The sequence below is a fragment of the Helicoverpa zea genome, chromosome 30 (assembly GCF_022581195.2).
Source record: "Helicoverpa zea isolate HzStark_Cry1AcR chromosome 30, ilHelZeax1.1, whole genome shotgun sequence".
Classification (NCBI taxonomy): domain Eukaryota; kingdom Metazoa; phylum Arthropoda; class Insecta; order Lepidoptera; family Noctuidae; genus Helicoverpa; species Helicoverpa zea.
The window spans coordinates 2846269-2869345 of NC_061481.1; the positions used below are offsets into that span (position 1 = coordinate 2846269).

At 39.9% G+C, this 23077-nt stretch overlaps 2 protein-coding genes across 8 annotated transcripts in view; both read left to right on the forward strand.

The window, feature by feature from the left end:
- The first annotated feature begins 12 nt into the window (after window positions 1–12).
- LOC124644686 (oocyte zinc finger protein XlCOF26-like) lies at window positions 13–7032 on the forward strand. Of its 7 annotated transcripts, none has more exons than XM_047184191.1 (8): window positions 13–303; window positions 810–917; window positions 1212–1586; window positions 2882–3090; window positions 4047–4160; window positions 5041–5241; window positions 5836–5941; window positions 6940–7032. In XM_047184191.1, exons 1-8 carry the CDS (start codon window positions 190–192, stop codon window positions 6994–6996), a joined length of 1284 nt encoding a protein of 427 aa, XP_047040147.1. In that variant the 5' UTR covers window positions 13–189; the 3' UTR covers window positions 6997–7032. The 7 variants fall into 7 exon arrangements, 6 of the variants coding, with proteins under 6 accessions (XP_047040147.1, XP_047040148.1, XP_047040149.1 ...); XM_047184192.1 differs by having other exon boundaries at window positions 100–303; window positions 810–905; XR_006986096.1 differs by having other exon boundaries at window positions 103–303; window positions 4596–5241.
- A 4791-nt stretch (window positions 7033–11823) lies between these two features.
- The window catches only part of LOC124644558 (solute carrier family 2, facilitated glucose transporter member 1-like), a 36336-nt gene continuing 25082 nt past the window's right edge, over window positions 11824–23077 (forward strand). Inside the window, exon 1 of the mRNA XM_047184005.1 lies at window positions 11824–12017. Coding sequence (XP_047039961.1) covers window positions 12012–12017 — 6 coding nt within the window. The 5' untranslated portion in view covers window positions 11824–12011. The remainder of the gene's footprint in view (window positions 12018–23077) is intronic.

Genomic DNA, 23077 nt, shown 5'->3' on the forward strand with positions numbered 1-23077 from the left:
TTTTAGGCTCCAGTAAGAAAAAAACCGTAATTTTTCGAAAAAATATCAGTGCTGTTATGAGAATATGAGTGGAAAGTATTAGTCTGTGTAACGTAACCAATATGCCAACTTGACGGAAACACAATCAAATCAGCTGACGTTATAAACAATATAAACAAAGATTTGTATTTCATAAATTAAAACATAAAAATGACTGAAACTAATTTAAAACAGTGCAGAATTTGTCTAGCCACCGATGATAAAGTACCTGTGACCGATGCAACATGTTATATTGAACTTTTCATTCAAGTTCTTAAATTGAAAGTAAGTCGATCTTTGTAAATTGTTTTTATAATAATCATCATCATCATCATCATCAAAGTCGTTCCCCCATAGATTGGGGATCGTGACCATCATTAGTCACTGTCAGCAATGAGGTTGGGCCGGGATAATTTATAATAATACTAGCCGTTTTATCGAATTTATCGGCTGTCGCTGAAAACCAGCGCTGGGACCCTGTCTCGTTTCGGGTCGCAGCATTATGCTGAGCTAGTGCCATATTACGCACTTTAAGACGCATATTTTCCCCTTCTATTATTATTTCTGTGTCTAATTAATTAAGTTTGTGGTATGCGTCTTTGGTTGCGCAATAAAATTTATTTTCTTTCTTTCTTTCTACCGCGGTTTCACTCGCGTAACGTGGGATAAAATATAGCCTCTCTGTGACTTGGGAAAAGTGTAGCTTTAGAACAGTGAAAGAATTTTTCAAATCCGTTCAGTAGGTAGTTTGTTTATTAGCGTTCCCAACTAATTCATGAAACTTATTTCAGAATAGGAACGGAAAATTCTTTCTTTGCATTTGGTGCAAGTCTGCTTTGAGAAAAGCAGTGGCTGTTGTGACTATGTTACTGGAATCGGAAGAAAATGTACGTAATAAGGTAATGTTAATTTATTTATTCACACCAATATGCAATAGTATTACAAATGAAAAATGTAGGTATTAAAAAATAACATCTGGCTCGCCTTTTCCCAACTATTTTAGGTTGGCTTCGAGTCTAACTGGATGCAGTTAAATACCAGTGTTTTACAAGGAGCCACTGCCTATCTGACCTCAACCCAGTTACCCAGGCAACCATATTCCCCAAGATATGATTTCTGACTAACCGTAATAACGTTTTTGGGTGCTGATTTTTAGCCTACTGTGTGTAAATGACTCTTTATCTTTCTTTCAGAATTCAACTGCAGATTCAAGCAAGCACAAAAGTCTATACAATTTCAATATAGTTCATAACCCTCAGATTGATATACCCCTATTTAATATAGAAGACAAAAATATAACTGAAGAAATAGATCACGCTGAAAATGAAATAAAAAATGAAGATTTAAAAACAGAAGATGTAATCATAAAAAGAGAAAGAAAGAACAGAAAAGAATTTGAATTCAACAAGTTGAATTTCGAAGTTGAATATTTGAATTTAGAACAGCAAATGAAAGAGGTTGAATTGAAAAAGTTAAAATATAAAGAGTTTGAGTTTCAATGTGATTTATGTGGCATCGGGTTTTTGACCAGTGATGTATTTGATGAACATAGAATAAGACATACTGAGGTAGGTAAATATTGTTTACTAGCCGTTCCCCGCAGTCACCTGCGACACGAGTGTATTACTTGCCGCACCTGGATAAAAAGTAGCCGGTGTGTAGGTATCTCAGGCTTTATCTAGCTAGTCTGTTTTCAAGGTTAATGTAATATCGGGTGTGTCGTTCATAATCACATTAAATGAAATGCGTTAATATACTGGTTAATATATGTCCATTAACACAAAGAAAAAAGAAAAATACGTAAAAATAAAAAAATGAATTTTTCCAACATAGTAAATAGAATAAAAATGTGCGAAAATTATAGTTCGGCCATTCAGAGAATGCGTTCCTGACACGTCGCGATTGAACTGACGACGTAACTACATTCATTGATTATTGATATAATAATGTTGTTTTAATGCTCCTCAATTGTTAAAACGGTAAACAACCAGCAAAAATATTTTTATCGTAACTGCAACGCCATTGCAAAGTTACGTCGTCAGTTCAATCGCGACGTGTCAGGAACGCATTCTCTGAATGGCCGAACTATAGAACACCATATAAAAGTCAGTCATCATTACAAACAACTGTAATTCTCCATGAATTCTCCCTCGAAAACTGACAGCTGTCAACTGATCAAAACATTCGATACTCCTAACTTTATCTCTGCTTTACACATGATGTTGTAAATTATAAAAATGAAAAATGACTCCTGTGGCTAAACCACTGAATGGATTAGGTTATTTTTTTTACAATTCGCCATAGAATATCATAAAGTATATGCGATAGAATTTAATGTGATTGTGAACGACACACCCGATATATGGGCCACATGCGCGCGAGCTTGAAATCTATACTAATATTATAAAGCTGAAGAGTTTGTTTGTTTTCTCGAACGCGCTTATCTCAGGAACTACTGTTCCGATTAGAAAAATCTTTCAGTGTTAGAAAGCCCGTTTATCGAGGGAACCTATATATACCTATCGGGGTTTACCGGGTTCGTGCAGAGGTTCACACAGGATGCGAGTGAAACCGCTGGCAGAAGCTATGTGATATATGGGCCACCTGCAAGCGCGCTTGGAATTTAATATCAAATAACTTTTTCCGTCAGCAGTGTTCTCTTCGAAAATGTCATCTCTAGAATATCAATCTAAAGTAAGCCCAATATAGATTCTAGGGTCTCAGAAAGGACAGGCTGACTTTTTCTCCACGTGCGGGAATTAGTTCTCTCAGAATGCGAGAACCACGGGAACTGTTCATATAATAACAATTTTCTGCATAGTTGATCATGCTATTGCCAATCATATATATACTAACCTTTCAGGTTGCTGGTCCAAACAAATGCACTATATGTTGTCTACGCTTCAAATCACAAGATGTTCTCTCACAACATATGTTAGCTCATAAACGCCGCTTCAAATGTATGCTATGTAGCCACGTGTTCAAAAGATGGTCTCACTGTACCAGCCATAGGTACAAATGCGGTGGTACAATACAGCCTGTGGCTTGTGAAGAGTGTGGCAAGATATTTAGGTAAGGAAAAAATATATTTTATAGCAATATTTTAGACCTAGACAACTTCCACAAGGCCACAAATGACGACAGATAGGGAAATATGGAAGGCTATGGGTGAGGCCTTTGCCCAGCAGTGGGACAGCACAGGCTAAATAAAAATAAAAATAAATGACACCAGCTTTTTGCCAGCGGTTGCACCCGCGTCCCGTGGGAACTACTGCCCGTACTGGGATAAAATATAGCCTATGTTACTCGGGAAGACTGTAGCTTGACAACAGTGAAAGAATTTTCTAAATCGGTTCAGGAGTTTTGGAGCCCTTAGTGTAATAGTATTAGCTTCCGCCCGCGGCTTCCCCCGCGTGGTGTGTTGATAAAAAGTAGCCTATGTTAATTCTTGTCTAGTACCACCAAGAATATGTGCACAAACAAAGTTTCAAGTGTCATGATGGTCAGTTAAGTAAGTCGTTTTTGCGTGAAAGCGTAGAAAATACTATAATACTAAAATATTAGTAGGAAGTAGGATATGCAGATGTAATGTGTATCTCTGTATATCGGGTGTGTCGTTCACAATCACATTAAATCATATCGCATATACTTTATGATATTCTATGGCGAATTGTAAAAAAATAACCTAATCCATTCAGTGGTTTGACCACAGGAGTCATTTTTCGTTTTTATAATTTACAACATCATGTGTAAAGCAGAGATAAAGTTAGGAGTATCGTATGTTTTGATCAGTTGACAGCTGTCAGTTTTCAAGGGAGAAATTCAGTTGTTTGTAATGACTGACTTTTATATGGTGTTCTAATTTTTGCACATTTTTATTCCATTTACTTTGTTTGAAAAAATCATTTTTTTATTTTTACGTATTTTTCTTTTATCTTTGTGTTAATCGACATATATTAACCAGTATATTAACGCATTTCATTTAATGTGATTATGAACGACACACCCGATATATATGTATGTTTCAGCAATGAACATTCCTTGAAAATCCATATGAAAGTACATAAGGCTGAAAGGAAATATTGCTGTGATCAATGCGATAGGAAATTTGCTAGCAAGCAGAGATTGACTGTTCATATGAGGTAAGGTGTATTCGAAGTTTATTATTTACTTACTAGCTGCTTCCCGGGGAAATAAATAAAATATTCCTACCTTGACTTTGACTTTGACACTAGCTTTCGTCCGCGGTTTCACCCGCGTCCCGAGATAACTGCTGCCCATAGGCTGGTAACTAAAACCTTTTTTTTAACGACGTCAAAAATCATCTAATGACCCCTCCCGCTGCGGGTTAGCAGCGGTGAGGTAAGGTCAGACTCTCTGACCAGGGCCCGGTAACTCTTTCGCACACAATCCCGCAGCCCCGGCAGACCTTCTGGGCCCCGCTGGGAACTATAAGCGATCTCCTGTCTAATTTTCAGCTTAAACGGTTCAGCGATTCTTTACTACCAAGTAGAATTACTAACACGACTTTCTTTCATACATATCTACATAGATAGACTTTTTGTCATCATTTACAGGTCACATTCCGGTGTAAAACCCTTCTCTTGTGCACAGTGCGGCCGCAGTTTCGCCACTAAGTGTAACTTACGTGCGCACGCGTCAGTACATGAGATGTGCAGTCTGCACTATTGTGTAGAGTGTCACACGCACTATAACACTGCTAAGAGCTTGAAGAGACATTTTAGGGAGTCGGTTAAATACACTATGTTGGGTAGTGAACCCTGTTTTAGTCATGAACCCTTGAACCCTTTTTAGTCATACCTTGATCCCTTTTAGCCATAACATGAACCCTTCTTAGTCATGACGTGAACCCCTTTTCGTCATGAACCCTTGAACCCTTTTTAGTCATGAATCCTTTTCAATCTTGGACCCTATTTTGTCATGAGCTATTTTTTTTCATGAGCCCTTTTTGCCAATTTTTTGTACAGATATTTAACTATATATTTATATTCTTGTCTGCAGGTCACATTCCGGTGTAAAACCCTTCTCTTGTGCACAGTGCGGCCGCAGTTTCGCCACTAAGTCTAACTTACGTGCGCACGCGTCAGTACATGAGATGTGCAGTCTGCACTATTGTGTAGAGTGTCACACGCACTATAACACTGCTAAGAGCTTGAAGAGACATTTTAAAGAGTCCGTTAAACATGCTTTGGGCAGTGATATGTGAGTATCTGTGGTATTTACAGTAGGTACCTATAAGTAATCTGTGGTATTAGTGTTACAAAACGAATTTAAAAAATGGAGGTTCTCAGTTTGATTGATAATACACAGTTGAACCAATTCGACAAAAAATATTATGTATGCCATAGTGCAGGTAGGTTAGGCGCCTTCATCTAGGTCAAATTCGTACCAAAACGATCAGTTACGAGTGAACTAACGATACGTTCGGGTCAACGATTTTGGCATTACAAAAAATGGTCTCAAAATCTCCTAATAAAGTAGCGTCGTCAAAAATCGGGTGTTCGGAGGACGAGGAACGTTGCTAGCTCCACCCTTAAGTACGCCTCCTGTGGAACGAGCCCATTATTTTCAAAATAATATCACCAATCAATCAAGACGAATCTTTGACATGTAATAGTGATAAATCTGTGCAGAAATGCAGAACTTATGTTATTTAATACTAGCCGTTTTCCCGCGGGAAAACGGTGAACGAATTTTTCAATTCTGTTCAATAGTATCGGAGCCTCTATCTACGGTATAAACACACAAAATTGTTTCTTCTCTAGTATAAAAATACAGATATTGTCATATTTTCAGGTATTCATGTAAGGAGTGCACTAAAAAGTTTTCAAATGAAACGGCTTTGAGTAACCACGTAAATGCAAGACATGGGACTGAGTACCGCTGTACCCATTGTGATAAGGTTTGTATCTATCTATATTAGTACCAAGTACTTCACGGGCTGCGGGATTGTTCGCGCGAGTTACCGCGGCACTGGTACATAAAGGGCTTAAGAAGGAACATGGTGGGTTTTAGTCAGAATGAGTCTGACACTCCCTCACGCTGCACCCACAGCGTTAGAGGTCATTTGATGATTTCCCATTTTAAAAAAGTAAGCACTTAACTTCATCATCATCCTCCGAGCCTTTTTCCCAATCATGTTGGGGTCGGCTTCCAGTCTAACCGGATTCAGCTGAGTACCAGTGCTTTCCAAGAAGCGACTGCCTATCTGACCTCCTCAACCCAGTTACCCGGGCAACCCGATACCCCTTGGTTAGACTGGTGTCAGACTTACTGGCTTCTGACTACCTGTAACGACTGCCAAGGATGTTCAATGACAGCCGGGACCTACAGTTTAACGTGCCATCCGAAACACAGCCAATGGTGTCTAAGATATACTTAGAAAGTACATACAGACTTAGAAAAGTTGCATTGGTACTTGCCTGACCTGGGATCGAACCCGCGCCCTCATACTTGAGAGATTGGTCCTTTACCCACTAGGCCACCACGACTTTTTTCTAAAGTTTATTTTTTACCTTTTAAGTAAGCACTTAACTTAAAAGGTAAAAAATAATCTTAATGATATGTCCTCCTAGCCGATTGTCGGCTACGGCCGCTGTTCTCATATAAGGAGATCAGCCAGCTGCGCAGGACATATTATAGTGCTCGCACATTTGCTTGGACACAGGTGCACTCACTATTCCTTCACTCTCGTAGCGCGATGGGACGGAAAATTGTTGCTATAAAAATACTAGATAATGGCATGGATAGAACCCTTCGTGTGCGAGTTCGTAAGGGTTTTTAAGAACCGACTTCGCACAAAAGAAGGAGCTCATTTATTTGGATGTTTGTATTTTTTCAGCTTATCACAGCGGCTCCACCCGTGTCTTTATTTTAAACTTATGTTTCTCTTTGTTACAGACATTCTCCAACAATTCGAACTTGAATAAACATATAAAGTGTATTCATTCACAATAATTGTTGTTTAATAAATACTTTTATACCAAATCAAAACCTTTACCTTACCTTTTTATTTACAAGCTACATTGGCCCATAGATCTTAAAGACTAACATACATACCTAGTATGAATTCATCATCATCCTCCGAGCCTTTTTCCCAACTATGTTGGGGTCGGCTTCCAGTGTAACCGGATGTAGCGGAGTACCAGTGCTTTACAAGGAGCGACTGCCCTCAGAGGCGGCGTTAGGCGTGGGCGACGTGGGCCACCGCCTAGGTACGGCCTCGCGGTACAAGGGGCCTCGCGCCTCAAAATTTTTTAAAGCGAGAGTAAAATAAAAGATATGAATCAATTTTGTTGTGAACATGTTCTCGAACAAACACTACTTTTATGTCCCGGAACTCAAAAATTTTCGCGCTCGCTTCGCTCGCGGTTTCTTTACTTTACACTTAACTTTTTTATCACATATAGCTACTTTTAATGTCCCAATACTCACAAAAATTCGCGCTCCCTTCGCTCGCGGCTTCTTCACTTCACAGTTGCCTTTTATTATATATCTTTAGGACTTTTACTGATCCAAAACCCAAAACTTTTCGGGCTTGCTTCACTTTACAGGTGTTTTCATTGTCAGTGTAAACATTTTTTAGTCTACCCTAGCAAAAAGGTAGCGTCGTTTTTAAGTCCTTTTATTAATAAGAAAGTACCTTATAGTTTCCATATGAACTTTCTTATTTACGGTACTACTTTAAGTCCCAAAATTGTAATACGTAGGCGTCAACAGAGTGTTATACGTACGTTTGGGCTACATTTTAAGTAATTTTTGTTTTGAGTTCTAAAATATTAAAAAAAATTTCGCGCTCGCTTCGCTCGCGTAATCAAAAGCTATTATTCCCGTATTTTCGCCTTTACCAACCAACCAGCAATAACTTATGTACGATTGGGCTACATTTTACATATTTTTTGCTTTGACTTGTTAACTATAAAAAAAAATTCGCGCTCGCTTCGCTCGCGCAATCGGTAACTGCATATGTCTCTGTTTTTCCTATGGGTTTGAATTGCAGTTGGAGGGCGCCGTAGAAATTTCGCCCAGGGCGCTGGTAGAGTTAAAACCGGCACTAAATAGAAACGTATAATTGTGTTATTCAATACTAGCTTCTGCCAGCGACTTTAATCTAATTTGTATTTTTATGAATAAAAACTTGGCAGTGTTAATTGTTTTGTTAGTTTTTGACGTGACAACGTCTTATAAATCGATGGAGCCGGCTGCACGCACGAAAAAACATGACTCATGCGGCGTTACCTCGCTCTGAGGCGTTACCTCGCTCTGAGGCGTTCCATCGCACAATCGGCCTACGCGTTCGGCAGCGTTCGACATCTGTCTCTCTCCCACTTGAGTGAGCGATGCGTCCGCGTAAACAGCTGCTATTCAATAATATCCAAACTAATATTATAAATGCGAAAGTAACTCTGTCTGTCTGTCTGTTTGTCTTTCTGTCTGTCTGTCTGTCTGTCTGTCTTTTCTTCACGCCTAAACTACTGAACCGATTTGTGTGAAATTTGGTACAGACATAGTTTGAAACTTGAGAAAGGACATAGGATAGTTTTTATTACAAAAAAAATAAAAATAAAATTATTCCGGACATATAGCGCCATCTATTGGTCAAATCAAAAATCTGCTGGTAGTCACTATTCCACGCGAACGAAGTTGCGGGCAAAAGCTAGTATTTACATATTTTCAAGTATGAAGTGCAGTGAAAAGTGAATGTGGTGTAAATTGTTTATAGCAACGATAATTGCGACGATAAAGGTAATGATTCTTTCGATATTAAATATGTGTTCAGTGATATATTGTCGAATATTCGTGCTTTCATAATTAAAATAAATAGCATCAGTCCGCTAGTGCAGCGATTGTAGGTTTTACTAACTACAAATTGTAGTTGCAATCAAGATTACGAGATTACTTTTTCTAACTACCTACACATTTTAAATAATCAATCGCGCGTTCATGTACTGACTTGTCGTTTGCTAGTTAAGTACAGTTACCGGCACGGAAGTCGAGCCCTGACTTTCACCTGCGCAGAAGTGATTTATTGGGTCCCTTTGGTGGTATGAAGGGAGCGCGAGGGCGGCGGTAAAGCGGTGATTGGCCCGCAGCGCATCGCGTCATAGCCGTCACTCGGGATTGGTTCTTAGCTGCGGTTGACGACAAAACACTTCGGGCCAATTTAATTGACACCAATTTTTATAAAATATATTTTTCTTTTGACGTGACAACGTCTTATAAATCGATGGAGACGGCTGCACGCACGAAAAAACATGACTCATGCGGCGTTACCTCGCTCTGAGGCGTTCCGTTTAAGGTTTGAAGTGCAAGCGAGAGCACGCAACGAGCAACAAAGAGGCACGATCGGCCTCCGCGTTCGGCAACGTTCGACATCAGGGGCCCGATTCTCCTAATTTTACTTAAGCGACCTTCGATTGAGGTTCGACTCGATTTGACTGAGATCCAATCCCGACTCGATTACTATTGAAGCGTATGTGGCATTCCGCTATTTTTTCTTTGAAATAAACGTTTTTATTCTTTTCTGTCATTCAATAATGAATCATTTTGTCTGCAAATGTTTTACGATTGCAAAATGATTGCACGGCAAACTACCGTATAGACCAAAATTACCAAAATAGCATACCAATCGCACACCAATCAAATGTCAATCGAATACGATTGGTCTTTTATTAGTAGCAGAATGCCTGATATGGTTAAAACTGCTATTACGATCGTATTGCGATTCGATTACTATTCGATTTTGACATTATTAACTTAGGAGAATCGGGCCCCTGACGATCAATTTCTTATGACGTTGTCACGTTCGACTATCGTCAGTAAACCGACTTTACAGACAACCGTTTTTTGTTATTTTAAAGAATCCGTCTTCAGGTCGCCATAGAACAAGGCCTCGCGAAATCGGTCTTGCCCACATCAAGTTTAGGTCTTGCCCCGCCACTGACTGCCCTATCTGACCCCCTCAACCCAGTTACCCGGGCAACCCCTTGGTTAGACTGGTATCAGACTTACCTAGTATTATTAACAAGAAAAATAATTTAAAAACATTCAATAGGTACATAGGTACTTTGTTACCTAGTAAACTTTTTAATTACATATTAATCACACTTTTTAAATATACAATGAGGGTCAATAAGTAATTATTTTGTTTCTATTTTAATTACTTATCACGTAATCACTATTCTTAAGAATCTATACTTATGATAAATCTGTAGAGAGGTCAATTCTGTACATTGAATATATTTCCAAAATAACTATCAGGGGGTGATTAGTGATCGATACTGATGCCAAAAATGCAATCAGTAAAAATTTTTGTCTGTCTGTCTGTCTGTCTGTTTGTATGTTCGTTATGGAAACAAAAACTACTCGACGGATTTTAATGAAATTTGGTACAAACATTCTTCATATTCCTGGGCAGGTTATAGGATACTTTTCATCACGCTACGATCAATAGGAGCAGAGCAGTGACGGAAAATGTTGGGAAAACGGGAGAAGTTACTCCATTTTTTAAGCTTCCGTCGCGTGTGCAGCCTTAGTGATTAAAGCTAAGTAGTAATAGGCTAGGTACGCATAGATATAGATAATTGGATAGGCTGGTGATTATTATTTCTTCCTCTCTTTGCACAAAGTCCGAATCTAACGCGGACGAAGTCGCTGGCAGAAGGTAGTAGGTAATAAAATGAAATATAAAAAAAAATTGCCTGCCATTTTTTCCCGCCAATACTCACGTCATGCATCCATTGTCTTTGCTTCACCGTGGAAAATTGTCTACAAAAGAGGACGCAAGGTTCACGCACACATAGACAGTGTACGCACACAGAGACGTGACGTCACACGACAAGCCCCCGCGCACACCTCCGACTGTTTTGGTTTTAAGCCGCTTTAGCGCTTAACTATGTTTAAATTACTTTATCTATACTACTTAATACGAAATATAATAAAGAGGAGGAAACATTTTTAAGGTTCCGAAACTACTGAACCAATTACAGTCTTCCCGAGTAGCATAGGCTATATTTTATCTCCGTAGGGGCAGCAGTTCCCACGGGACGCGGGTGAAACCGCGGAAAAAGTAAGCTTATTTAATAAAGCGCTGGAGGATAGCTAATTAATTTGTATCAATAATAGTCAATGTATCATTAGTTGAAGAAGGAAAAACATTGAATTTATGGTTGGAGTTACAACTGAGGCAGGAAAAACATAAAATAGTGTTTAACATTATCAGATATGCGGCGTGATCTCATTATTAGCGCTATAAGTAGAGCCCAAAGTATTTTATGACGTTTTTAACTTCGAAAGTTTCCTCAATTTTAATGTGTCTTTAAAAACTTATCAAAAAATCTTCAGACAGACGGTTTGGGTGTGGCCTTCATCGTCAGATTTTTATCATTTGCTGCTGATTCTTCACATAGGCACAGAGAACGAATGACTGTTAATCACTACGTGCGCGAGAGTCGGAGGCAATTCCAGAGTCTTCCAGAGATTCCAGAGTCTAGGTTTCCTCAAGCCGTGGACTTTTAGGTATGTTTAGGTACTCGGATGTGTGATGAAGATGAGTGATGAAGAGGATATTTTACGTCAAGCGCTGCTTAGTTAGCCCAAGCCTTTCAAAAGCTGTCAAAACGACAAACATATTCTCCAGATAAAAGTTTTCAAGCGATTGCTTAGCTAAGCTTTTCACAACTTTCAACCGCTTGAAGCGCTAACTTATAAAAAACCGAAACATTCTCCAACCGGTTTCTAAATGACGTCACTCGCAGACAAACTTCCTCCGAGCGTCGCGCGTCACTTCATTTGAAATGCGAAGCTAAACGCGCGCATGCGCTCTGCGTTACAAATAACCGCGAACGGAAAAATAATATTTAGTAGTGAATTTGATTTTTTTCTACTTAAATTAGTATTTAATATAGTGTGTAAATACTGATTAGTGTGTTTTTGTGTCAAGTGATTGAAAAAGCAGTCTTGGATTCACGACTATGGCGGTAAATTTTATTGTATTTATTTGTGTTTCCCAAAATAAGTTCTCTTGCGTGTATATACCTAAGGCGTTTTGGTAAAGATCTCTCTAAGAGTAATCGCATACTGCAATCTTTAAGTCAGCCGATAGTTTGTTTGGGCTCATAAATCAGTATGAAGATGAATGGTAGTACGCACATTACATAGCTCAGGTATTTAGCCGGTATCAGACCGACTGAAAACTTTGATGAAAAAAAATGTTTGCATGTTTCGTTCAAACTAATTTTAATTTTATTTGCTTTTGGTTTCGCATTGTTTTTATGTGTGTTTGGAAAATTGTACATATGGTGCGAACATCTTTTTAAATTAATGTTAATAAAATTATGTAAGTACGTACCTTCTGTGTCATATAAATAGTAAGAGTTAATTAGCTGAAAACACGTGTTACTTGTCATACTTACTACTTTAGTATTCATTTTTATTCACAAAGTTTAATATGATTTTTTTAGTTTTCTTCTAACATAATACCCATTTATGTGTGTGGGTTCGATTCCAGGTCAGGCAAGTACCAATGCAACTTTTCTAAGTTTGTATGTACTTTCTAAATATATCTTAGACACCAATGGCTGATAAAAAGGTGAAGGAAAACATCTTGAGGAAACCTGGACTATATAGTCTGAAATCACCAACCCGCATTGAGCAAGCGTGGTGATTAACGCTCAATCCTTCTCCGTGTGAGAGGAGGCCGCAGCCCAGCAGTGGGACGATAAAAAGGCTGTAACAGTAACAGAAATACCCATTTAGACTTCAGTGTTAGGTTTGGTATCTCAACACATTATTTAAATTAATTTGATTTTTTATGCTAGCCTAAACAACATAAAAAAAATAGAAAAAAAATACGATACAAAATGTTACAAAAAAATAACGCCCGCAACTTTATGTTGAGCTTTACCGCTTTTTTTTAACAGCTTGTATTTAAAAAAGTTTTTTCAATCATAAATGCTAGTGCAGCGTCTAACAGTACGAACCGTAAATACGATGCATAAAGTAAGGCCGCATTACCGTTAAATTCCTTCGTATGTGTTAGGGTGCGCTTACACCCGGGGCTGCGGGATTGTTCGCGCGAGTTACCGCGGCGCTGGTAGGTAAAGGGCTTAAGAAGGAACATGGTGGGTTTTAGTCAGTAAAGGCTGATTTACATTGAGTCAGTAACTGACGTCAGTGTAGGCGCCGAAAACTGACGCGTGCTATTTACACGAAGTCAGTGTAGTGTCAGTGTTTCGTCAGTAGTACTGTACTGACTTCAAATCAATTTACACGATGGCAGTGCCGGGTCAGCACTGACTTTTCAGTGGACTGACGTCAGTTACTGACTCAATGTAAATCAGCCATAAGAGTCTGACACTCCCTCACGCTGCACCCACAGCGGGAGAGAGAGGTCATTTGATGATTTCCCATAAAAAAAAAAAAAAAAAAAAAAAAACTGATCTACGAGTTCACAGATCAGTACATGAGATATCAAGTCCAAATACTGTGTAGACTGTAGAGGTAGAATATCACACTTTTTGACTTCTAACTACCCATTACGACTGCCAAGAGATTTTTTTTATAAGGTACCATTCGCTGGTTAAAATTGTTTGCGAACAAATGTTCGCGAACAAGAACTCTGTACTCATCGGCGCGAGTCCACAGCTAGCATGTGTCCGCGTACGGCGGTTGCAGTTTCGCAGACATTTTAAACATGTTCGTACGCAATGTGTTACTGTTTGCTAGAGCGAGTACACCGCGAGATACGTGCGGTGTGCGTCACTGTGATGGTCTCGCCTTTAGAATCGAACGGTACCCGATAGATTTTATTGCAGTATTCAACTATTTATGTCTGAACGTCTTAAACTGCAATCTATAAAGGTGTATAGCTCAAATTGTATATATGTCGCTGAGTGTACTAAAATAGTAGGAGGGATAGGATAGGCCGCAAGTTGTCGATTAATGTAGGTACAAGATCTTGCCCAGTGTTAGTGGTTGCACCCGCGTAGCCACATGCTAGGCATGCATTTTTAACCGACTTCCAAAAAGGTTCTCAATTCGACCGTATTTTTTTTTCTTTTTTTTTGTATGTTTGTTACGCGGTTACTCCGCCAAAAACTTTGTAAGGTATAAAGTAGATGTTATGAAAAACTTTTTACAAAAAAATAAAACCGACTTCAAAAAACACTAAAAACCGAAAAAAAAAACTAATTTTAGGTGCATCGGCCAAGAAGTCGGTGTCTATTGGATGTCCATAAGTTAATTTTGACAACGACTTCTAGGCCGATGCACCTAGAATTAGTTTTTTTTTCGCTTTGCCTTACTACAAAAACTTAAACGCTTGTTTTACAGTTGTCTAAAAAAATTGTGGCTGCAAAATGAACCATATGTCAACGTCATAATTTGACATTTTTTTAGACAAGGCTTAAACTGACGTTTAAAAGTTTTTGTGGTAAGACGGTTAGGTTAGTGGTTAGGTTAGTTAGGTTAGGTTAGGTTAGGTTAGTGTTTTTTGAAGTCGGCTTTATTTTTCTGTAAAAAGTTGTTCATAACATCTACTTTCTATCTTACAAAGTTTTTATTTACATTGTTTACGTACAACGTGACGATTGCGCGTGAGCTTCAATTTACTTAATTATTCACGCTCTAAATATTTTTTATGATTAGTAATAATAAACATAGTAGTGCGGCTGTTGCTGCATGTCGTGTGGCTAATGTCAAATTTCCTGACAGCAACAGAGCCACACGACCAAAATCAGCGGTACCAGCCTGGCAATGAAGGATTGAGCGTCGTATCGGGGAGGCCGAAGTACTCATTGGCAAACTATATTGCTTCAGGGAGGGTAATACCCGACCTCGGGTGATGCGCTTTGTGAGACGTGCATTCCCACGAATGGACTGGACTCAGTCCTCATGAATATATATCACGTGTCACGGAGCGCGTCGACTTCCTGAAGCAAAAAGTGTGTGCATGGGCGAGCCGTATTCGAAGGTATAAACGACGGGTAGAACGTTATACCCAGAATCGTATGTTCCAGAGTGACCAAAGGTGGGTATGTGGAACCTGGGAGCAACCTGAGCAATGCGTGATGGACGGGAGCCGACCGGATGATGATGCCACAAACATGTTTTGGCGCAATCTCTGGTCGACGCCCGTCTGTCACGAGGAGGGTGACTGGACACGTGATGTTGAACGGGAGTGTGAACAAATACCAGAGATGGGGGAGGTTAATATTACCTCTTCCGATGTAGCCTGTGCAGTCCGTCCGATGCAGAACTGGAAATCACCAGGGCCGGACGGACTGCACAATTTCTGGTTAAAGTGGCTGCAAAGTTCACACTCCGGTTTAGCATCGCAGTTTCAGTCATCCTTAGAAGCCGGGTCGCTCACACAGTTTCTAACAACAGGAATTACCCACCTGCTCCATAAATCAGGCAGTACCGCGGAACCCAAAAATTATAGACCGATCACGAGTTTACCGACGGTCTATAAACTTCTTACATCTATTTTGAGACTAAAAATAAATCAACATATTGAAAAATACTCAATTATGTCAGTTTCTCAAAATGGATGTAAGAAGGGGTCCCGTGCTACTAAGGAGCTGCTCCTCACTGATATGGTTATCAGCCAACAGGTTCGACGATCCCGAAAGAATTTGTCGACATGTTGGATAGACTATAAGGAGGCCTACGACTCGGTCCCCCATACATGGCTTAGGAGGGTGCTGGAGTTGTATAAAATAAATACAACTTTACGCACCTTTCTTGCGTCATGTATGGAGCAATGGAGAACGGTTCTTCACTATCCAGGATGTCGACAAATTGAAGGGACCGGCGATCCCATTAAGATCGAGCGGGGAATATTCCAGGGTGACAGTTTGAGTCCACTTTGGTTTTGCCTGGCCTTGAACCCATTGAGCACATTGCTACAGGGTTCGGGGCTGGGTTATCCTTTGCGGAGAGGGGGTCAGGTTATATCCCATTTGCTTTATATGGACGATCTGAAACTGTTTGCTACCACGGAATTGCAGCTGATGAAGCTACTGAAGGTCACTGAAACTTTCAGTAGTTGCATCAGGATGGAATTTGGTGTGGACAAATGTGCAGTCATGCATGTAAAGCGAGGAGGAATTGTGGAATCTGAGGGAGTACAACTCTCAGATTCTATAAACCTGAGATCACTCTCCGCAAACGATACATATAAATACTTTGGTATGGCGGAGGGGTTAGGCATCAATGTGGCTGTCATGAAACAATCATTACGGGAGCGTTTCTTTGGCCGCCTGAATAGGGTTCTAAAAGGTTCCTTATCGGGCGGCAACAAGGTTCGCGCCTTTAATGGTTGGGTCATGCCAGTCCTGATGTACTCCTTCGGAATACTCAAATGGACTCAAACTGAATTGGATGCCCTGGATAGGAGAGTCCGCACACTGTTGACCGCAGAACGAATGCATCACCCGCGAGCGTCGGTGATGAGACTGTACATCCCGCGGAAATGTGGTGGTCGAGGCTTAAATGCAAAGACGCTCCACAACCGCGAGGTGTCACCACAGTCTCAGAGAATATTTTCTCAAAAGCGACGTGGGTATGCACCGTGATGTGGTAGCAGTGGACAGAGGACTCACCCCGCTATCGTTGGCAAATGAGAACTGGCGCAAACCTGTGCTACTAACTACCCATGATCGCAAGGAGGTATGGCAGAGCAAACAGCTACACGGACGCATCTTCGGGGCTCTTCATGGCCCCGATGTAGACTTCAAAGCGTCCGTATCTTGGCTATGCTTCGGTGACTTATTTGGAGAAACCGAAGGGTTTGTATGTGCAATTATGGACGAAGTTATCCTTACGAATAACTACCGGAGATATATTATGAGAGACGGGACGGTTGACATATGTCAGGCATGTCACCATCCGGGTGAGTCTATCAGACATATTATTTCTGGTTGTTCTCGTTTGGTTAACGGTGAATATTTGCACAGACATAACCAAGTGGCCAAGATCATCCACCAGCAGCTTGCTCTGCAGTACAAACTTGTAGATCTTGAGGTACCGTACTACAAGTATGCGCCCGACCCAGCTCTCGAAAACGACCATATCACGTTGTACTGGGATCGATCTATCATCACTGACAGGACTATTGCAGCCAATAAGCCTGATATAGTGGTGATAGGTCGATTAGCGCGCCGCGCGATGATAGTCGATGTCGCCGTTCCGCATGACGAGAACCTCGTGAAAGCTGAGAAAGAGAAACAAATAAAGTATCTTGACTTAGCGCACGAGGTTGTCGCCATGTGGAATGTCGATACGGCTGTCATTGTGCCGATTGTCGTTACGGCCAATGGTCTAATAGCCAAGAGCCTCGACCAACACCTCAGGAGGCTCTCGTTAGGCGGCTGGATCAAGGGCTTATTTATTTAAGGTGTCCCGACATTATTTATATTTGATATTTAAAAATGTAAAATATATGTTCAAAAATAAATAAATGACAACATAGTATTTAGTAATAATGTTTATTAAATATATTATAATAGTCGTTTTCAAGCGGTATCACCCGCGTCCCGTGGGAAATTCTACCCGCAACGGGATAAAATATAGCCTATGTTACTCGGGACGAGTGTAGATTTTCAACAGTGAAATACTTTTTCAAATTGATTCAGTTGTTTCGGAGTACAAACAAACAAAAAAAACAAATTTTCAGCTATAATGTTAAAATAAGGTATAAGTATTTTAAGTTTATTCCTCGGCATAAAAACCCCTTTAATTTTCCAAGAATTAAAAAGGAAACGTTTTTTTTATTGACTGTTTAAACTTCTCTCCGTTATGTTTTCGGAATCTAGGCCTAGCAAAACCATAAACAAATGAATAACCTTGCTATTAGGTATTTTCTATATAATCTATGTTTAAAATAAATGTTTGTAATATTTTTACTTATTTGTTGAAAATTACCGTACCTATGTTTATTTTAAGGCGTTACTATTAAAACCTTGAACAGAAAATACCTAGGTATAGCTACGTGGTGTGTTTCGCTATAATTTTACAATAGACTATGCGCGGCCAGTCATGAAAAATCCTCTTGGATGAATGGTATGGTGAAATTTCACTGGAGTGTGTAAAACTGTGGCAGTAAGTGTGCAGCATAAATGTTTGTTCTGGCCTTGGAGAACAAGATGAAAAGCGGAGGTGCCATAACGAAAAATCTCATAAGAAAGTAGCGCACTAAAATGCGGGTGTACGAGGAACGAGGGACGTTACTGTCTTCGCCCTTAGGTACACACCTTTGGACCCAAACATTTTTTGTAATAGGTACCAAAAATCGTTGACAGTTGTCGCAAAGGCCCGAATGCCTCTTTAGTTCACTCGTAACCGATCGTTTTGGTCATGCCCACCACCATACGTGTTGGACATAGAAGGCGCCTGACCTACCTGCCTACCTTATGATATCTCCGCTCATCTTTCCTTACTCCGTGGTCTAGCACTATAACTAAATTTTGTACATTTTGTACCACGTTTTATGCAAATAAAAAAAAAAAATATTAACCGTGATAGTTGGACAGCTGTTTCACAGATGATGTATTATAATGGCGTCCAAGGTCGATTCCGGCACCGGCGGCTGTTCTCATATAAGGAGATCAGCCAGCTGCGCAGGACATATTATAGTGCACGAGCATTTGTGCAGACACAGGTGTGCACTCACTATTCATGAACTCTCATACTACTCATACCTAAAACTTGCTCGCGGGAGAACCTAACAGCCGTGCTCTCGCTGTGGGCTGACATTGGACTGACAAAGTGTAGTCTCACTATAAGACATGTCATCGACACGAAAAAAGAAGAACTCTCATAGCCTGATGTTATGATCAACCTATATCTGTCACCTATTGTACCCATATTTGCGATATAATGTATCTTTCTTTATCTTTAACGATGATGTATTATTGTTACTGCTACAACGTGCCAAAGGCTATGATGACGAAATATACCGATGATGACCTTTACACTTCCATATTGGTCTAATAGACAGCTGTGTTGCTGGGAAGTTTGTTCTTCACCACTTCTTCTTCCCTGCCATAACACTAGGGAGTGGTGAAGACGTTTTGGGGGTGCTGTCCTTTTGTAAATTTGACGTGAAATTTGAAGTGCTAAAAACTAGCCTACCGGTACCCTATTTCTCTCCGGTGGTGTTGGATTGTCGGCGCTATGGGAGTGAAGGAATAGTGAGTGCACCTGTGTCCAAGCAAATGTGCGTGCACTATAATAAATATGTCTTACGCAGCTAATCCTCTTATATGAGAACAGCTGCCGTAGCCGATAATCAGCTAGAAGGACATCATCATTCATCTGACTGAACACACTTGTAAAGTCCTATCAGACACGCCTTTCTACTTACTTACGCGGCATCTTACACGCACGCCTTCATTGTGAATTCAAGGTTACTCGATATAACGGGGTCGTGTCTAGCAGGGCATTGCCCATTGTCTATGCGCTGCACGGCCTTAGATATTGTGTCTGTGTCTGCGTTTGTTTGTCACGAAGTTAGCTGTGTATGGAGTCTTGTCAATTTGATTTGCTTGTCCGAAGTTAACTTACCGTCAAAAACTTTTAAACGTCTGTTGAACACTTGTCTCATAAAAGACTGATTATAACGTTGAAATAAAGTCCGTTTTGCAGCCACACTTTTTTAGACAAGTGTTCAACAGATGTTTAAGTTTTTGTAGTAAGGCTGATAGTGTCTGCAAAACAATACAATATTTTATGTTATTTATGAAACATGGTTGTCATATTAGTCGTAGTGTTCGCAAGAGTGACTATCGTCACGGGTTCGATTTCCTGGGTAGAATCTGTTAGTGGTTTTTCAAACTATTAGCAACCCGAAGTCTTCAAGTTGACGGTGTTACACCCCACGGGGGACACGTGTCGCCGGCATCCCCGAATGCTACCCAGTAACAGTCGTTGTTACAATTCCACGTCAGAGGCCGTAGGATTTTACCGCGGCTCTGGTACATAAAAGGCCTACGACGGAACACGACGGTTTTTAGTCAGTAAGAGTCTGACACTCCCTCACCGCTGCTAACCCACAGCGGGAGGGGTCATTACATGATTTTTGACGTCGTTAAAAAAAAAGAGGCCGTGAATATTGGAGTAAACTCTGACAGAGGACTTGTTAGGTGATTAAACTAGGCTCGCTACCGGGTAGAAAACATATGTGCATATAACCACGTAGGCCGTAATGTCTAGGTAATCGTATAAAAATAACCTTATGACTAACCGGAACTAATGTGCTAATCGGAGTAAAGCGTTTGAGAACGATTCATGCCTAATTTACTTTATATATGTTACCGTAAGATTACAAACATCGTTAGATTACAATCTATCTCGAGAGATTGTAAACTGTCGAATTATTGTGAACCGTAACATCTGATTGCAATTTAACGCATTATTTTTCGCTATATTATAATCTATCGATGAGAAATTGTCAAATTGTCAACTGTCCGAAAGCTCTCTCTGATTGGTCAGTCTTTTTGTAAGATCGACCAATCACGACCAGCCGTTCTGTTCCCATGGAGTTCCCGTAGAGTTAGGAATGAAATAGAGGTGTCAGTTAAATAAAATAAATGCTCTTCAAAAATTCTTCAAGTATTAAATTTATATAAAAATAACTCTTATAAAAATACAGTTAGGTATTTTGTCTTCAAATACAAACTAATATTTAAAAATAAAATAAAAGGGGTGCTAATTAAACAGGCTTCTTTTTAATATCATTATTCGCCCCCAAAAATGTATGTTGCCTTCTAAATTACTAAGTCAGCCACAATTAATAAAGCGTCGAGCATCTAAATAATACTATCTTAGCCACGAGTTATCTTCCACTCTAAATACAACTCAGCATGATGGTTATTTTTTTGCATCTAAATTTGTAGCATGCATTCTAACAGTAAACTTCTTAAATACTATTAAATGACATCATAAAAATATTTATTTACCTTCTAATTTTTTAACTCGTACCTACTGAGTTTTTTGTTTAAAATATAACACATCCCATATTAATTGACCCAGCATGGAAGTAAGCATGCAACATGCAGCAAGCATAACTTCTGTCACGGCTCCGGCGCTGCGGGGCTCCGGCGGTCCCATGCGAGCTTATCGTCGCAGATGGTTTTCACGCTCACCACCGCAGCTTCGGCTTGCTGGCCGGCGGAGCCGGCCAGCCTCAGCCGCGGCGGCGAGCGCTGAAACTACCTGCGCCTCAGCTCGCAGGCCGCCTCGCCCCTCCGCGCCTACGCGGTTTTGAATTGCACTCTAGGGGTAGGGCAGACAAGACTACGTGGAGTCGGTTTTGCAGCGATTCGTTTTCGTCACTAACTTCAATTTTTAATACAATTTTTAATTGTGTGTAATTTGAGTCTTAAAAATTAAGTACAATTTTTGATTTTATAAAAAATTAAACCGTCACTTATTTTTGCACGTCAAAGAGCTGTGACACCGGGAGTTGCAAAGAACATTGTCTTTTTTGACGTTCTACCAATCAGCGCGCAAGATGCATTCCGTTCTACGCCAGTTGACAATTTGACCGCTCTACATCGCTCTCGATCTTACAAAAAGACTGACCAATCAGGGAGAGCTTTCGGACAGTTGACAATTTGACAATTTCTCATCGATAGATTATAATATAGCGAAAAATAATGCGTTAAATTGCAATCAGGTGTTACGGTTTACAATAATTCGACAGTTTACAATCTCTCGAGATAGATTGTAATCTAACGATGTTTGTAATCTTACGGTGACATATACATATTGTTGCAAAATTTTATTTAAAGACTGGTTTTTCTGCACGCTACTTATTTCACCCACATCCCGAAAGACTTCTTGCTGCATCAGTTAGTTCTGTTACAGCCTTTTTATCGCCCCACTGTTGGGCTGCGGCCTCCTCTCACACGGAGAAGGATTGAGCATTAATCACCACGCTTGCTCAATGCGGGTTGGTGATTTCAGACTTTATAGTCCAGGTTTCCTCAAGATGTTTTCTTTTACCTTTCTATCAGCCATTGGTGTCCAAGATATATGTATGTATCTACTTAGAAAGTACATAAGAAAAAGTCGTGGTGGCCGATGGCCTAGTGGGTAAAGAACCAACCTCTCGAGTATGTGGGTGTGGGTTCGATTCTAGGCCAGGCAAGTACCAATGCAACCTTCTGCATATTTCCCAAAAAATACAGAAAAAGGAAACTCTTTCGTTACTTAGGTAGGATAGTACCTATTGTGTTTTTTTCTAATAATTTGCAAAAATTATCAAACAGTCACACCTACTTCATTTTCATTTACCTATTTCAAAAATATCCACAACTGTCTTCATAAAATCACCCCCATTTCTGCAGTCGGTTAACCTCGCCACACTTCGCTAACTCATAAAGTATTCGTTCGTTCATCGTTCACCACATTTATGTCCAGAGTCCAGTTATATACAACGGAACTGACGTAACGGGATAATATAAACAATAGTTATAACTTATCGATACTCGTAATCGAATCTTTATTCGATACTAGCTTCCGCCCGCGGCTTCGCCCGCGTCGAGTTCGGTTATATCGCGTTTCCAAGGGAACTCTTCAAAAGTCCGGGATAAAAACTATCCTATGTTCTTTCTCAAGGTCAACTCTATCTCTGTACTAAATTCAGTGGTTTAGACGTGAAAGCATAACAGACAGACGGACTAACAGACAGACAGAGTTACTTTCGCATTTATAATATTAGTAGGGAGGGATTAATCGATTCGATGCCCATAGACTGGGTATCGATGCAGTTAAAGTTTGTGGGTGGTAAGTATCTACAACTGGAAATGAATTATTCATGAGGGTTCCATAGTTTAAGTATGGCGTCTATATCATCAAAAATCGAGTTAAAAAAGTTTAAAATCCGCTGGTGTGAATGCGATGTAAAAGTCTTTATATCAAAGACAAACCTATTCTATCATACTGTCTTCCGAACGCAGTTTCAATAGTGGGTATCCTAAGGGACCTACTTCTCCCAAATGGATTAAAATTACCCTGTTATGCTTATATGTAT